We start from the raw sequence: 16,581 nt of genomic DNA, 5'->3' as shown, positions 1-16,581 counted from the left end.
GCGCACTTTACCCAATCTAGATCTAGATCCAAAATGTAGCCCTGTTAGCTCAAAAGCCTTTCTTAGCAATAGTACTGTATATCAAGCAGCGCAATAATAATTTGTAAACATACCGTGTTACGCAATTTGAATCACGAAGGTGCAAAATATAAAAGAAACTTAAGTAAAATCACATTATTGTGCTAAACTGCTCATCCTGTAGAGGGCAGTAAAACTGAGGCGAATTAATAAACATCATCTGTTTGGACGAAAGCTGGTCGATACAGAGAAGCTAGCTAACATGTCGGAGTACAACACGGTTCAAAAAGGCTCTTTGAAACTAAAAGGAGTCTCATTAGCGAGTAAAAAGTATGTATTTGTTTATTTTGATGCTTACCTACATGTGTTTTTAGCTGTCGTGTGGGAAACGTTGGCATTGCCTTCACGACAGCCGTTAGCTGTTATGCTAGCACCATGTTGTTGACTATAATTTACTTTTTTCTTGTTTTTTATAGGAAAAAGAAGAAGGACAAGGAAAGGAAGCGTTTAGAGGAGCAGGTTTTGAGCACTGAAAATGAAGAAGAGACGAAGAAAGTTTATGTTGATAAAAGAACACCAGCACAGATGGCATTCGACAAAATACAAGAGAAAAGGGTATGACACATTATATATTATACTATGTATTTATATATATATATATATATATATATATATAATAATAATAGTTGAATATATATGAATATGAATATGAATATGAATATAGTTGATATTCAGTTGCCATTTAAGGCACGATCATTATTTAAGTAGTTTCTTTCGAAAGTGTTGTTTCAAATACTGAGTAATGAAATTACGTAATTTACGTAACTTGAGTCTTTTTCTCTGACTGAAATTGCGGTTTGACTTCTACTGGGTTGTAAAATAACATCTCACTTTGTAACTTTTTAATAGCAAATGGAAAGGATTTTAAAGAAGGCCTCCAAAACACACAAGAGAAGAGTTGAGGTAAGGTTAAGTCTGTTACTGCTAATTTTGATATTCATATTTGTGACCCTGGACCACAAAACCATTTTCTCAAATTGAGATTCAAAGTGGAATAAATACGCTTTCCATTGATGTATGATAGAACAATATTTGGCCAAGATACAACTATGTGAAAACCTGAATCTGAGGGTGCAAAAAAATCTAAATATTGAGAAAATCGCCTTAAGTCATCCAAATTATGTTCTTAATGCATATTACTAATCAAAAATCAAGTTTTGATATATGTACAGTAACAATTTTACTAAATATCTTCATGGCACATGACCTTTACTTAATATATAATGATTTTTGGCATAAAATGAAAATCAATGTATTTTTGGCTATTGCTACAAATATTCCCCAGTGTCTTAAGACTGGTTTTGTGGTCCAGGGTCACATATTAGGTAGTATGTTTGTGTGTGAGTAACATCTTTTTTGTGTGTTATAGGATTTCAACAGACACCTGGACACACTGACAGAGCATTACGACATTCCCAAAGTCAGCTGGACGAAATAAATATCGATGGATTTTCGACTGGCTGCTTTCAGAGCAAAATCAGCTGCCATGATGTTACCATACATGCTTCTTACTTACATTGCAACGAAGCTTAAAGTGATTTTTTTTTTTTCTTTCTTGATTTTCATTTTCCCTTTGGGATGTATTAAAATGATTGTATATTGCAATTTTGATTTTTAAAATGTTTGCCTGTAGTGATCATTATATTTTGTAACCTTTGGTTCAGCTGTCTATTTAAAATTTTGATTGGGTTTTGTTTGTAGTAAAGCTTGACCACCAAATAATCCGTCTAAGTGTTTTACTTCTTACATGTAGTATTTCTTTAAGATTTCTGAATGGTTATAGTGGTCCCAAAAACATGTGTTGAAATATAACTCCATAACCGCAGATGGTGATGTTAATTTAAGAGTAACTTGTTTTATAGGCTTCCTCTGGGCTCAATACATTGGAAACATAATGTGTCTTTGACACTCAGATTTATTTGCCCCTAAAACAGTTCAAGAATTGTTTAGATTCTCTCTTTGCCCATCTTGCTGATCACCTGAAGTCTTGGATGTTTTTGAATTTTTTTTAAAGGGATAGTTCACCCAAAAATTCTGTCATAAATTATTCACCCTCATTTCATTGCAAACCTGTAAGACATTTGTTCATCTTCGAAACACAAATTAAGATATTTTTGGTTAAATCCGAGCACTTTCTGTCCCTGCATAGACAGCAATGAAAATAATTAAATAATTGTCTTCACAAAATCACTGGATAGCAACTGCAACTCAGAGGACCTTCGAGGGATTGTTCACCACAAAATGAGAATTGTCATTTAACTAAATTTTTTTTGTATGACTTTCTTCTGTGTAAAAAGTTATAGTAGAACTATGTAAACATAGTATATTATATCTTAAGCTATGTAATTAGATCACATTACTTATTACTAATTACTTTATAAATCCCATATCATACTCGACCAGTTGAACAATGCAAAGGTAGACATGAAACTGCTCATTTAATTATTTCAAATAAAATAAAATTGCATAAATTATTCTTAAACTGACTCAAGTATGTCAAGGGAGCTTACATTAATATTTCATAAGATAACATCATCTGTGTGATGTTAAATCCACTGTTTTATATATTGTTTATAGTCTAAACAGTATTTAATGCAATTAGATCAGAAGTTACTATAAATTACAAGCAAATATAAATTTAAGCATAAGAGAATTGCCTTACTTTATCAAGAGAAAAGTAATTCAATTGCAGTAATTGATTGCTTTGTAACGCATTACACCCAACATTGCAGTGAACTGCACAATTGTGCAGATAATTTGAAGTTATCATTTGTGACATTGTCGGTCTAAAAAGTAAATTCTACACAGCTTTAGAGTTTTGCATGCTCAAGTAAACAGAAATACAACGTAAGTTATTTACTGCACACTGTAGAGAGATTCAGTTACTATAAAAGTAGTTTATATTTATATTATGTTTATATTAATATTTAAATGCAGAACTGAATCAAAAATTCTTGTCGAACTGATAACCATAACAACCACAAAAAGAAAGAAAAAAAAATCTGATGTCAAAATTGATCTTGGAGTAAATGTAGACTAATAGCTGCATGTTCTATATGACGAGTTCCCTATCAAACATTATCCTCCTGTTTAGCTAATTTCCGGCAGCGTTGTTGTGAGTGCAATGCCTGCAAGGACCCACTGCAGGACACTGATGGGGACAGTGAGTGCGTCGCCTGTCTGGGTAGCTGATCCTCCTTGTCCTGCTCTCCCGTTTCCTTTCTCATCCAAGAGGAGGAAACAGCGGAGCAGCGGGCCTCATCCCTCGGGCTCGAGTGAGATTACATCGGCCCAGTGCCCGCGTTCCTCACTCTCCCCACAGCTCCTCAGTTCACCAGTGTGTTTCACACATGAGGATCAACCCCCCTTGTCGACTACAAGCGGCTTGGTGTCTTTCGGCACTTCTGAAGAGGAAGTGGTCGTTGATGACTCCATGTCCTTGATGGCATTAGACATCGCTTGTTCGGGCAAGGAGCCTGAAACCCCATCTCAGTCTGCGCGCCCCTGCTTAGACACAGAGCTGATTTGTGTCCTCACGAAGCCGTAGAGAAACTCGCCTTAATTGGATGGCCCCATAAGAGCCCACCCCCGGCCTTCTCGACGAATGGTTCTTTAAAGGGACACTATTAGACTTCTCATCGCCACCACCCAGCTCCCTTCATGCCTGCAGTTCACAACAAGCTCACTAAAACTTTGCTCTGCACGTGTAACCCTTCCACTGCAGCTGCTCTCACCACGGTTGATGGCGCTGAAGAAAAGGGGTACAGTAAGCTCCCTCCTCTCAAAGAGGCTGTGGCGGCTCATCTGTGTCCACTGTGACCCGCTCAAGTCTGCAGTATCAGTTCTCAATCAATTCTCAATCAACCAATTCTCAAGCCTTCAGGGAATGGCCTATCAGTATACAGTCCTGCCCTTTGGGCTGACCCTGGCCCCTCGCACTTTTACGAAGTGCATACACGCAGCTCTCTCCCAACTGAGACAGGTAGGAATTCGCATTTTGAATTACCTCGACAATCGGCTGATGCTGGCCAGATCAGAACAGGAACTTGTCGCTCACAGATCATTGCTGCTCAACCATCTGGAGTGTCTCGGGTTGAAAATCAACCCTGCCAAGAGTTTTCTGATTCCCAGACAGCGGGTCTCCTTTCTGGGATCAGTTAAAGATGCAGTCCAAACGTAAGTGTTGATTTTGCCGGAATGCTCCCTAAATATTCAGCAAGTGGGAGCATTATGCAAGTTGGGAACTACAGCCTACTCAGGCCATTTCAGAGGATGCTCACCTCATAGCAGCTGCCTTCTCGGTTATTATCCCTTTTACGACTCCTCACTTGTTTTGAAGATGGTCAAAACAGATGCCTCCAGCTCGGGCTGGGGTGCATTGTGCGAGGACACAGAGCAAACTCCGCTCACTAGGAGTGGTTCATTTGCCGGGCAGACTGAACCAGGGAGCGGACATGCTGCCCAGGGACTATGTAGCTCCAGGAGAGTGGAGACTGCATCCTCAGTCAGTTCACATGATCTGGTCAGTTTTTGGCAAGGCAGACCTCTTCACCTACGACAACTGTCATTGCTTTATCTATTTCTCAACACAGCGGGATGCTTTGGCCCACGATTGATCCAACACCCTCCTGTAAGCTTTCCCTTCGATCGCTCTGCTCACTCGGGTCATCAGGCGAATCAGGAAAATGAGATACACAGCGGGATGCTCTGGTCCACGACTGGCCAAGACCACTGAGGAAAAATCTTCTCTCGCAAGCACAGGGCAAGATTTGGCATGTCTGGTCTCTCGACGGAAGTCTAGCCAGCTCCACGTGAGAGTGTCAAAGGCTAGAGTTCCGTTTACAAGACGTCTTTACACTCTCAAGTGGCCAGTGTTTTGTGACTGGTCTGCAGTGCGAGATCGAGACCCAAACTCATGTGATGTGTCCCACGTGCTAACCTTTCTGCAAGAGTTGTTGGACAAGGGGTGCACCTCATCCACACTTAAAGTCTAGGTGGCAGCCATCGCAGCAAATCATTTAATCGTGGCTGGCCGGACAATTGGCAGAAACGACTTGGTCGTTAAATTCCTGGGGGGCGCTCGGAGGTTTAACCCTAATCGTCCCAGGACTGTGTCGACGTGGGACTTGTCTCTAGTCATAAGGTCCCTTAAGGGCCCTCACTTTGAGCCGCTCCAATCACCGAACTTAAGGGCCATGATGCTCAAAACTGCTTTGCTTTTGGCCTTAGCTTCGGTCAAACGAGTGTGTGACTTGCAAGCCCTGTCGGTCAGTGCTTCCTGTCTCGAGCTTGGGCCCATCGACTGTAAATGCCGCCAGCTGGTTGTCACTGTCCCCTTTTTGTTAGATTTTATAATTTCGATGTTCCTTCCTTATAAGGGCAGATCTTATCCATTTGAACCACTGGTTTCTCCAGTATTTCCAATTGCAGAATGAGTTTAATGTGTGGATGATGAATGAAATTAAACGTTTGTTATCTCTTTCAACAGCAAACTAATTTATCAGGTCTTACACTTGTAGATCTCCTGTTTTAAATACATTTATGATAGCACAGTACAATAAGAACTGTTCATTGGTAATGGTTGGAAACTTAAGAGATAACAGCTATTTTACATCTATATAATGATATGATCATTTAGAGAAGTGACCTGGTAATGTAATACTGTTGCATTTGCATCAGGACAGGAATATATAGGAGCGTAGGGATAGAACATAAATGCATTGCACTGGAGTGATCATTCACAGGTACATGCTGACATGCTTTCCATTTCATTAAGTTTTTTATTTGATAGAATCTATGAACAAGTTGGTATATGTATATGCCTCCTCTTTTTGTGTTCTCAGGTGTTAACACTCGAAACGCTTTGTGAGGTCTGGCTCTTTGACAAAATCTCGCAGATACTGTGAAGACAGTTGAAGATGGTTTTCAGCATAAGGACTGTGTTTGTTCTGCTGCTGATCTGTCTACAGCTGGCCGGTGGGGATTTCAGTCCATCCATTAAATAAGCTAGTTAGTTTTCTTTCTGTGCAAACCTGATGGCTGTGTTACCTCTACCTGCCCTGTAACACCTGACTGAACACATAAAAAAATTACAAATGTTTTAAAAATCCTGTTACAGCATTTTAAATTGTCAAGTTAAAGTTGGTTTCAGGAATGTTTGAGACAAAAAATATTTTTTTTTATAAAAGAATTAATTAAAAAATACCATGTGGTATAGTGGTATCATTAGCCCTTGTATTTCTATTTTGGATTTGTCTTGCAGAGCCTTTAAAGAAACCTCGTTGGCTTCGACGACTGTTGCCCTCTAAAACTGCTAACACCAAACAAGAAGATGATAAAAATGCCATCAAAAGTGCAACTGATCTCAACAGCAACTTGGAATGGGTCACATCGGCGAAAGTGCCAAAGAATGCAGTTTCCGTCAAGGAAGGAGAAAAAGAGTATTACATTGCTAAACACCAGCCAAAATGTGAGCCTTGCTTTTTTGACAGTGCTCGGACATCATGTGTATCAGTGGAGGATAAAATCAGCTCAGTTAAATATAATGACATTATGTTTTTAGTGAACAAGGATAACTTTGAAATTATAGAATTAAAGAAATATACCAATCAAAAGATCCCAGATATGGCAATAGAAATATGTGATGATTACATTATTTTGGCCTCTGATTTACAAAAAAGTATTTCTGAAACAACTGAAGTCCTCGCCTTAAACACTGACTTTAAAATGCAGCACTTAAACATTGTTGAGTATTTAATGTCAAGTGTGGTGATGGCAGAAAACCTAGAAGTTCTTAAACATTTCCAAGCTTCCAATGAGAACTGCAAACCATCCAAACAAACAGTGAAATTTGACCAAAATATTGATAAAACAACTACTTACCAAAGAGGTAGATCTCATACATTTGGAGGAAATGTAGAGTTATCAGTCAGTGGTACAATTCTATCTATGATAAGTATTGGAGGAAAATTTGGGCTTAAATATGATCATAGCCGGTCCCATTCTAACACTACGTCTACAGCTGAGAAAACCCTGCACTCTGTGGGTATAGAGGTGGAGATTCCACCCAACCATTCTTGCACCATTGACATTATGAGCAATACCTTCATAGCTGAAGTCCCGTTCACTGGCGAAATGACTAGAATATACAAAAACAACGAAATACGCAAGACCTCCATCAATGGCACCTACATCCATCAGGAAGTAGCGGAAATTCAAACACTTGTGAATCCCTGCCAACCTCTTTCTGAGAGTAGGAAATGTCAGACAAAACATACATAACCAGTGTGCAGTGTCTGTACTGGAAAACAATGTTGTAATGTGTAAGTGTATGATTATAATAGATTATAACAGAATGTCAAGATCACAGAATCACCATTAAATTAGCATTGAAAAGACTACCAGCATGGTTGTTTGCCTCACTGTTTTTTTTTTAAAGAAATGTCTTTATGTTAATTTATAGATTTGAAAACTACTAATACTTTTAAACTACTGTTGATTAATTAACTAGCTGTTAGTGTACAATGCTTTTCATATAGAAGTTCAGTGGTTCCTAAATTGATTTGAGACATCCTTTGTAGTGATTATTTCACAGCATCCCAAGCACTGAAAATAAATAAAATAAAATAAGTACATTTAAAATATTGATGCCTTTACAATTATGAAGTCCTCAGTAGCCTAACTTATTTTACATTAACATCCAAAATAATGTAATGTAACATAATATAATATAATATAATATAATATAATATAATATAATATAATATAATATAATATAATATAATATAATAAATATGTAAGGGATAACATCCAGCCGCCTGGTGAAAAAAAACAGCATATGCTGGCAGGCATGTTTTGATACTGGGATGCTGGTTAGGTATGTTTTGATGCTGGTTTAAGCTGGTCCTTAGCTGGTCATGTTGCTGGTCAAGGACCAGCATAAACCAGCAAAGGACCAAAATTTTGTGATGGTGCCTATTTTTTTTCCCAGCAGGGTAAGTTATTAGTTTTTACTGGTTGTTTTTGGGGAATAACAATCTTTGGAATGTGGTGACCGACCAATTAGAATTGAATATTCCATGTAGCCGTGTAATAAAATATAATATAATCATGGACAATCAAAATGTAGCAGGAAACACAGATGCAACAGGGTCCAAAAATCATGTTGCAACAGATGTCTACCAGCAGGAGATACTGTTGGATTAGTTGTGACTGACCTAAAGCCCTGCAGTGGCTTTTTCATACAATCACATGTTTTACGTTTCAGTTTCCACTTCACCCGTCTTCAGTGTCCTTTTATTCACCCGTGGTCTGCAGTGACTTGTCCTATTTTATTTAGTTTCTTCTAATAGAGATATACATACACCATAAACAATAAACATTTTAAAGACATCTAATAGACGTCTATTTGACATCTGATAGGAAATGTCCAATAGACGTATTGCAGATGAGCAAACTATGTCTTGCAGATGTCTTGCAGATGTAAATGCAGATGTCAAATAGACGTCTCTGAGATGTACGTGTGCTATCAGGGTTGTGATTTACCTTCAATTGAAATTGTAAAATGCGTACAAAACACAGCTCACCTGGTTTCTTACTAGCATAGCTATGGAACTGAATCCATAGAGTGTTAACAAAAAGCTCGTTATAAGCATTAAGAGCAGGCAAGTTTATCCTCTTAAATGAATGAAGTACACTATGTGCCACTGTGCCTACTCAAATCTTCCACCATGCTCTCTGAACTGTACATGTATGCAAGACGTACCTCTGGGTGACACTTATGATTTTGATTGGGTTTTGTTTATTGTTAAGCTTGACCACCAGATAAACAGTTTAAGTGTTTTATTTCTTGCATGCAGTATTTATTTAAGATTTCTGAATGGTTATAGTGGCCCCAAATACACTTTTGAAATCTAACTTAGTAACTTGTTTTATATGCTTCCTCTGGGCTCAGTACTTAGGGAACGCATCATGGATGTCTTTTCATTTTTCAAAGGGATAGTTCACCCAAAAATTAAAATTCTGTAATTAATTACTCAACCTCATATCACTCCAAACCTGTAAGGCCTTTGTTCATTTTCAGAACACAAATTAAGATATTTTTGATTAAATCTGAGCTTTTTGACCCTGCATAGACAGCAACACAACTGACACATTCAAGACCCAGAAAGGTACTAAGGACATTGTTAAAGCAGAAGTCCACTTCCAGAACAACAGTTTACAAATAATGCACTCACCCCTTGTCATCCACGATGTTCATGTCTTTCTTTCTTCAGTTGTAAAGAAATTATGTTTTTTGAGGAAAACATTTCTGCATTTTTCTCCATATAATGGACTGATATGGTGCCCCGATTTTGAACTTGCAAAATGCAGTTTAAATGCGGCTTCAAACGATCCCAAATGTGGTTGTAAACGATCCTAGCCGAGAAAGAAGTGTCTTATCTAGCGAACCGATCGGTTATTTTTTTAATAAAAATAATACAATTTATATACTTTTTAATACCAAATGCTGGTCTTGTCTTACTCTGCCTGAACTTTTTTTCTGGTTCATGACAGTTAGGGTATGTCAAAAAACTCCCAATCTTATGTTCTCCCTCAACTTCAAAATTGTATTTATTTCCAGCAACAGCAACTTGGAATGGGTCCCATCAGCAGAAGTGCCGAAGGATGCAGTTTATGTCACGGATGAACAAAAAGAGTATGACATTATCAAACATAATGACTGTGAGCCTTGTTTCTTTGAAAAAAGATGAAAAATCATGTGTAACATGGTTACAGGATGGTATAACCAGCTCATCTGTTAGATATAATGACATTATGTTTCTAGTGAACAGGGATAACTTTAAAATGATGGAATGGAAGAAATAGACCAATAATAATAAAAAAAATTATATATATATATATATATATATATATATATATATATATATATATATATATATATATATAATGCTTTTGTTGTAATTATGATGTAATTTGGTGGGATCCATTCAAAACTATTTCAAGGCAGTTTGGAACTATTTTACATTTTCGCAAACTGGCGGCTAATTCATTTTAATTTATGCGATGTGCATACAACCCACTGACAGTTGGGTTTAGGAGTGGATCTTCATACTAATTTTTTTTTTGTCTAAAAACTGGATGTTGCATAAATCACATCGTATGAATTCATATGAAATCTTTCACTGTAAAATAGTTATCTTATACTAAGTTGAGAGAAAATAGAAATGCTACTGAAGCATGTTATCGAATTTCTCACTGCATTGGGAATAGGGTTGGGTATCCTTTGAATTTTATCGATTCCGATTCCAATTATCGATTACGATTCTTAACGATTCCTAGTTTTGATTCCCCATCATAAAGTCAATAAAAAAATAGGTCAAAGATTTCTGCCTATGATTTTAACAAAAAATACCACAGCAAAAACAACTAGACTAATATAAATTTCACACATTAAATTGTTAAAGACAAGTAAACAGTCAGTAATGAAACAGGAACAAGCAAATAAATGAGCAATAGCATAAATAAATACAACTGAACAAATTACAGACACAGAAATTTAAATCAAAAGTTTAAAAAAACTGCATAGTTTTATCTTCATAAATAAAATATAGATTAATCCTCATTAAAGTTACGAAATTTTGATTTCTTTAAAAAATGCCTGTACATTTATAACATTTGCGCTATTACCTTTCCATCAAGTTATAAAAAAAAATAGTTAATGCTTATGGGAGGGTGTTTCTAATGCCATGTCGGACAGTAAATCTGACTGCCGATATCAGTCTCTCTCAATTTTTATCCTTTGAAAGTCGTGAAAACACTAGGGGTTTTTCTTTTGCTATTTTAACAAATGGGAATGCGAAACAATATTTGTGGTACTCTCCTCACTTTTTTTCTTTTTTTTTTGTTTAAGATTTACTTTTGGCATTTTTAGCCTTTATTATGACAGGACAGATCAGAATGGACAGGAAGCAAAGTGGGAGAGAGATAGGGGTTGGGATCGGGAAAGGTCCTCGAGTGGGGATTCAAACACGGGATGCCCGTAGCGCAACGGCTCTCGGATTTGAACTATGACAACTTCTGCTATGAGAAACCCTGAAATTTGAGAAAGGTCCATTGTGAGCGAATTCAGACACTGAGTTTGTAGTTTCTGATGCACAGCCAATGGAGCTCGGTAAAGTTAGCTTTAGGTTTGATATTCGCCTGACATTCGCTTTCGCATACCACTGTTCTATAGAGTGGACAGTCCTACAAAGATACCACTACACGATTAATTTTAACAATATGCAACTACTGGGTTTAAAACGTCCAATGTATTTTAATTAAAGTGACTTTTAACATTTAAAAAATAAAACACTGTCAAACTGTAAAGCTTGTATTACTCATAGAGATTTACTACAGGTGAGATTTTGCCAATAACTTACTTCATATATGTACAGTACACAATTATGTTCATAAAAAACTACCGTAAGTACCCAAACACATGTTCAATGTTGTAGAACATTCCTAGTGTCCAGACTGATTTACTACAGGTGAGATTTTGCCTTTATTTCCCTTTTTGTACATACAGTACATAATTATTCTTAGAAAAAAAAAAGAAAAATAACGTAATTCATCAAAAGGTTTTTTTTTTGTCATGCTCCAAAGGTTGTAGTACATTCCTAGTCGCCAGACTAACTTACTATAGGTGACATTTTGCCAATATCTTCCTTACTGTATGTACAGTACATATATTTTTTTTTTTTTACCAAAAATTACTGTTATTTACCAAAGGTTTTTGTTAGTACATTTACAGTTACAAGACTTACCACAGGTGAAATTTTGACAGTATCACCCTTACTGTACAGTAGATAATTAAAAAAATCCTGTAATTCACCAAAACGATTTTTTTGTTTCAAAGGTTGTAGTATGTTTGTAGTTACAAGACAAACATGATGTATAGGTGAAAGTTCGACAGTATCACCTTTACTGTACATATAGTAGATAATTCATCTTAGAAAAAAAATCCTGTAATTCCTATAATTCACCAAAAGGATTTTTTGATCCCTCAAACAGTGAGGGATGGTACAGAGGGCAGTTTCGCCCACAGCTGTGAAGACCACAGAGACATGTCATCAATAACAATTTTGGCAATAGATTTAGCAACTTACACACCCATTTAGAGTCTTAAAAAATTGCCTAGCAACAAAACTAGCTACTACTTAGGCAAACCTTATCTAGTTTCCAAGACTCGACACACACAGCCTTATAGCACGGCACCCCACGCAACGCTCATTCCCTTATCTGAGACCTTTGGGATAGTTCCACTCTTACATTCGAATCACAATGTTTTGCATGACTGCCAAATGTGGTGTAGCATTTATATCCACGCTCTCTTCAAGCGCAGCACTAAGTACCATTGCATAGTTCAATCCAGCTGCTTGCTTCTCACTGACATATTCTTCTATGCGTCGCTGAACAGTTCTGGCTGACATGATGGGGATATCGTTTAATAGTGAGATAAGAGCGAAAACTGGCTGTCAACATGAAATCTAATTACATTATTCATTAGTTACTGAACGTATCAATAGCTAGGATTCCAGATACAAAATGATGGCATTTTCATTGTTTTAAAATGCACTCAAAGTTTGCTTAATGCATAAATGGTATTTGTAAATAGTATATATTTTTCTTTACTAGATTCTGTAAGTACTATAATGTGTACTAGATTTCAACAGTTCTTTCTGATACCTACTCTTATAATTACTATTCTGGTTTTGTAACAGAAAAAAAACATGCATTTTCTGTCGAGCTGGATTTCTGTGTTTCGCAATGCAATGAGCAATTCGGTAATTGCTTCAGTAGCATTTTTATTTTCTCTCAAGTTAGTATGAGATAACAGTTTTACAATAAGAGATTTCATATGCATTTGTACGATGTGATTTGCAAGTTTTTAGAAAAAAAGTGAGCATGAAGATCCACTCTTAACACCACTCCTAAACCCAACTGTCAGTGGGTTGTAAGCACATCGCATAAATTCAAATAAATTAGCCACCAGTTTGCATGTTTTGAATGGATTCAAATCACATTACCACAAAAGCATTTGACTGAAAATAAATGACAGTGACAACAGTAACATAAATATATACAGGGGTTGGACAGTGAAACTGAAACACCTGGGTTTAGACCACAATTAGTATGCCGTTTGGCCTCCTTCTGCAGCCAATACAGCATTATTTCATCTTGGGAATGACAAATACAAGTCCTGCACAGTAGCCAGAAGGATTTTGAGCCATTCCTTTCGCAGAACAGTGGCCAGGTCACTATGTGATGTTGGTGTATGAAAACATTTCCTGACTCGCTCCTCCAAAACACCCCAAAGTGGCTCAATAATATTCAGATCTGGTGACTGTGCAGGCCATGGGAGATGTTTAACTTTACTTTCATGTTCATCAAATCACTCTTGTCACCAGTCTTGCTGTGTGTATTGGTTGCATTATCATCCTAATACACGGCACCACCTTCAGGGTACAATGTTTGAGCTATTGGGTGCACAAAGTCAACCTTCACACTCTGCTCTTATTGGTGGAATGTGCGATCAGTAAAGACTGGCCACCAGGCTGCATAAATATAGCCATGAAACCTCCAACACTATATTGGCCAGTGTTTCAGTTTCATTGTCCAACCCCTGTAAGTATTGCATTATATATTTTAATATAAATAGTTATAGGCCTATTATATTGTACTGCATTGCTCTAAGTTAAAAGAAGTTACTGAGGACTTTCCATAATTTGCAATTATCGGAATATTAATTGTTATAAATCTTTTGTTGTCTTTTTGCCTTTCAGTGATGGGATGCTGTGAAATAATCACTATAACAGGTGTGCTGACAGTTTTAAAATGTTTGAGAAACACTGAATTGTTTTGACTGTTGAGCTGCCAATTTACAAGTATTAGTAGTTTTAAAATGAACAAATTGCAAAAAAGTTTTTTTTTAGTTTTTCTTTTTAAAAGAATGCACAATAAAACAGTGAGGCAAACGACAATGCTGGTAGTCTTTTCAGTGCTGATTTAATGGTGATTCTGTGGTTATGACATTCTATTATGATCATACACTTACACAATATGTCACTTGTTTTCCAGTACAGACACTGCACACTGGTTATGTATGTTTTGTCTGACATTTCCTACTCTCAGAAAGAGGTTGGCAGGGATTCACAAGCGTTTGAATTTCTGCTACTTCCTGATGGATGTAGGTGCCGTTGATGAAGGTCTTGCGTATTTCATTGTTTTTGTACATTCTAGTCATTTCACCAGTGAACGGGACTTCAGCTATGAAGGTATTGCTTGTAATGTCAATGGTGCAAGAATGGTTGGGTGGAATCTCCACCTCTATATCCACAGAGTGCAGGGTTTTCTCAACTACAGATGTAGTGTTAGAACGGGAGTGACTACGGTCATATTTAAGCCCAAATTTTCCTCCAATACTTATCATAGATGGAATTTTACCACTGACTGATAACTCTACATTCCCTCCCAATGTATTGATTTTACCTGTTTGGTAAGTAGTTGTTTTATCAATATTTTGGTCGAATTTCACTGTATGTTTGGATGGTTTGCAGTTCTCATTGGAAGCTTGAAAATGTTTAAGAACTTCTAGGTTTTCTGACGTCACCACACTCGACATTAAATACTCAACAACGCTTAAATGCTGCATTTTAAAGTCAGTGTTTAAGGTGAGGAATTCAGCTGTTTCAGTAATGTTTTCCATGTTAATGTCATAATCTTGAAAAACGCCTATCTCTTCACATACTTCTATAACCATAGGTGGGATCGTTTGATTGGTAGATAACTTCCATTCTATAATTTCAAAGTTATCCTTGTTCACTAGAAACATAATTTCATTATATCCAACAGATGAGCTTTTTATACCATCCTGTAACCATGTTATACATGATTGTTTATCTTTGTCAAAGAAGCAAATCTCACATTTTGGGTGTCGTTTAGCAATGTAATACTCTTTTTGTTCTTCTATGAAAGAAACCGTGTCCTTCGGCACTTTTGTTGATGCGACCCATTCCAAGTTGCTGTTGAGATCAGTTGCCGTCTGGATGACAACTTTATCATTTTCTTGTTTGGTTTTATCAGATTTCGAGGGAAACCGTCGCCTAAGCCATTTAGGAATCTTTGTCTCTGCAGGACAAATCCAAAACAGAAAAACAAGGGATAATGATACCACCATACCACATGGTATTTTTTAAGTCATTCTTCTCCCTGAAACATTCCTGAAACCAACTTGAGAATTTAAGTTGTTTTAAACTAGATTTTTAAAAACATATAATTTTTTTTTTTCTTTTTAATGTGTTCAGTCAGTTGTTACAGGGCAGGTAGTGGTAAGACAGCGATCAGGATTGGCACAGAAAGAAAACATACTAGCTTTTTTGTCGGTTTTATGGAAATCCCCTCCAGTCAGCTGCAGACTGATCAGTAGCAGAGCTAACATGATCCTCACGCTGAAATCCATAATCAACTGCCTTCACTGTATCTGTGAGATATCACCAAAAAGTCAGACCTCATGAACACTAGAGCACACAAAGTGAGGCGGCATGTAAATATACCAACTGCTGTTCATAGATTTCAATGTCTATATCAATAGTTGCCTTTTTTTGTTCAGAAATATTTAGGAATTTCAATATAGGCAGACAGTAAGAAGTTATAAATTTATGAATTCAATTCCTTTTACTTGAGAAAATTCTATGAATTATTTATTTCAAGTTCTGGACCTAGTCTTTGATGTTACATATTCATTGTATACTACAAATCAAGAACTTAATAAAAAGGAAAGCATTATACTTGATGTCACATTTCATATCTTGCAGCATGCATTACCTTTGAATGTTCACTCTTGAGCTGAAGCTGAAGATCTTCTCCGGTATCTGTCCAGTGCAATGCATCATGTCCCATTCCTACCCTATATAATCCTGTCCTGATGCAAATGCAACGGTGCACATCACTATAGCAGGTCACTTCTCTAAATTGTCATATTTTTACTTGAAACGTTAAATTATCGTTGTAAAATTTGAATAGTCCTATCATTTAAATAGCTGTTATCTCTTCACTTTCTAACCATTTGACCCTGTCTCTTTGTTTAATATTCTCCTTGTACTGTGCTGTCATAAATTTAAAACAGGAGATCCACAAGTGTAAAACCTGATAAATTAGTTGGCCGTTAAAATAGCTAACAAACATTCATCCGCACATTAATGTCATGCTGCAGCTTCAAATACTGTCAGGTACTCTGAAAAACAAAAATGAGAATTATTTAGAATCAGGCTTCCTACGCATTTTCCACTTCAAAATTACATACTTTCCAGAATTTCCTGACCTCTCTGTAGATTTTTCAGATCATATTTCATAGTAAAAACAAGTAATTTAGTATAACGGTTAAAGGTTTAAATTCCCAATTTGATACTCTCACAATACTACAAAAAATTGTTGTGTCAGTACCAAAATTTCAGTAGTCTG

The 16,581-nt window shown here is 36.7% G+C and overlaps 3 protein-coding genes across 3 annotated transcripts; 2 read left to right on the top strand and 1 right to left on the bottom strand.

The window, feature by feature from the left end:
- The first annotated feature begins 33 nt into the window (after positions 1-33).
- fam32a (family with sequence similarity 32 member A) lies at positions 34-1,800 on the top strand. The gene is made up of 4 exons (XM_051094948.1): positions 34-348; positions 495-633; positions 928-981; positions 1,448-1,800. The coding sequence occupies exons 1-4, from the start codon at positions 281-283 to the stop codon at positions 1,514-1,516; spliced, it is 330 nt and encodes a 109-aa protein (XP_050950905.1). The 5' UTR covers positions 34-280; the 3' UTR covers positions 1,517-1,800.
- Positions 1,801-5,803: 4,003 nt separating this feature from the next.
- LOC127153712 (natterin-3-like) lies at positions 5,804-7,441 on the top strand. The gene is made up of 3 exons (XM_051094946.1): positions 5,804-5,822; positions 5,922-6,054; positions 6,341-7,441. Exons 2-3 carry the CDS (start codon positions 5,997-5,999, stop codon positions 7,357-7,359), a joined length of 1,077 nt encoding a protein of 358 aa, XP_050950903.1. The 5' UTR covers positions 5,804-5,822; positions 5,922-5,996; the 3' UTR covers positions 7,360-7,441.
- A 6,752-nt stretch (positions 7,442-14,193) lies between these two features.
- On the bottom strand, positions 14,194-16,080 carry LOC127153164 (natterin-3-like). The gene is made up of 3 exons (XM_051094122.1): positions 15,946-16,080; positions 15,490-15,601; positions 14,194-15,249 (listed from the first exon to the last, which is right to left on the bottom strand). Exons 2-3 carry the CDS (start codon positions 15,578-15,580, stop codon positions 14,219-14,221), a joined length of 1,122 nt encoding a protein of 373 aa, XP_050950079.1. The 5' UTR covers positions 15,581-15,601; positions 15,946-16,080; the 3' UTR covers positions 14,194-14,218.
- Between the last annotated feature and the right edge of the window lie 501 nt (positions 16,081-16,581).

Source organism: Labeo rohita, chromosome 22 (genome assembly GCF_022985175.1).
Source record: "Labeo rohita strain BAU-BD-2019 chromosome 22, IGBB_LRoh.1.0, whole genome shotgun sequence".
Taxonomy (NCBI): domain Eukaryota; kingdom Metazoa; phylum Chordata; class Actinopteri; order Cypriniformes; family Cyprinidae; genus Labeo; species Labeo rohita.
This window is presented reverse-complemented; position numbering and strand designations above follow the sequence as displayed.

What these genes read in the sequence shown, in the direction of transcription:
- fam32a (XM_051094948.1), top strand. Translation starts at nt 281, where the DNA reads ATGTCGGAGTACAACACGGTTCAAAAAGGCTCTTTGAAACTAAAAGGA. An exon ending in GTCTCATTAGCGAGTAAAAA is followed by an intron (nt 349 to 494) that starts GTATGTATTTGT and finishes TGTTTTTTATAG; the next exon opens with GAAAAAGAAGAAGGACAAGG. An exon ending in ACAAAATACAAGAGAAAAGG is followed by an intron (nt 634 to 927) that starts GTATGACACATT and finishes ACTTTTTAATAG; the next exon opens with CAAATGGAAAGGATTTTAAA.
- LOC127153712 (XM_051094946.1), top strand. Translation starts at nt 5,997, where the DNA reads ATGGTTTTCAGCATAAGGACTGTGTTTGTTCTGCTGCTGATCTGTCTA. An exon ending in GATCTGTCTACAGCTGGCCG is followed by an intron (nt 6,055 to 6,340) that starts GTGGGGATTTCA and finishes TTTGTCTTGCAG; the next exon opens with AGCCTTTAAAGAAACCTCGT.
- LOC127153164 (XM_051094122.1), bottom strand. Translation starts at nt 15,580, where the DNA reads ATGGATTTCAGCGTGAGGATCATGTTAGCTCTGCTACTGATCAGTCTG. An exon ending in TAAAACCGACAAAAAAGCTA is followed by an intron (nt 15,250 to 15,489) that starts GTATGTTTTCTT and finishes TTTGTCCTGCAG; the next exon opens with AGACAAAGATTCCTAAATGG.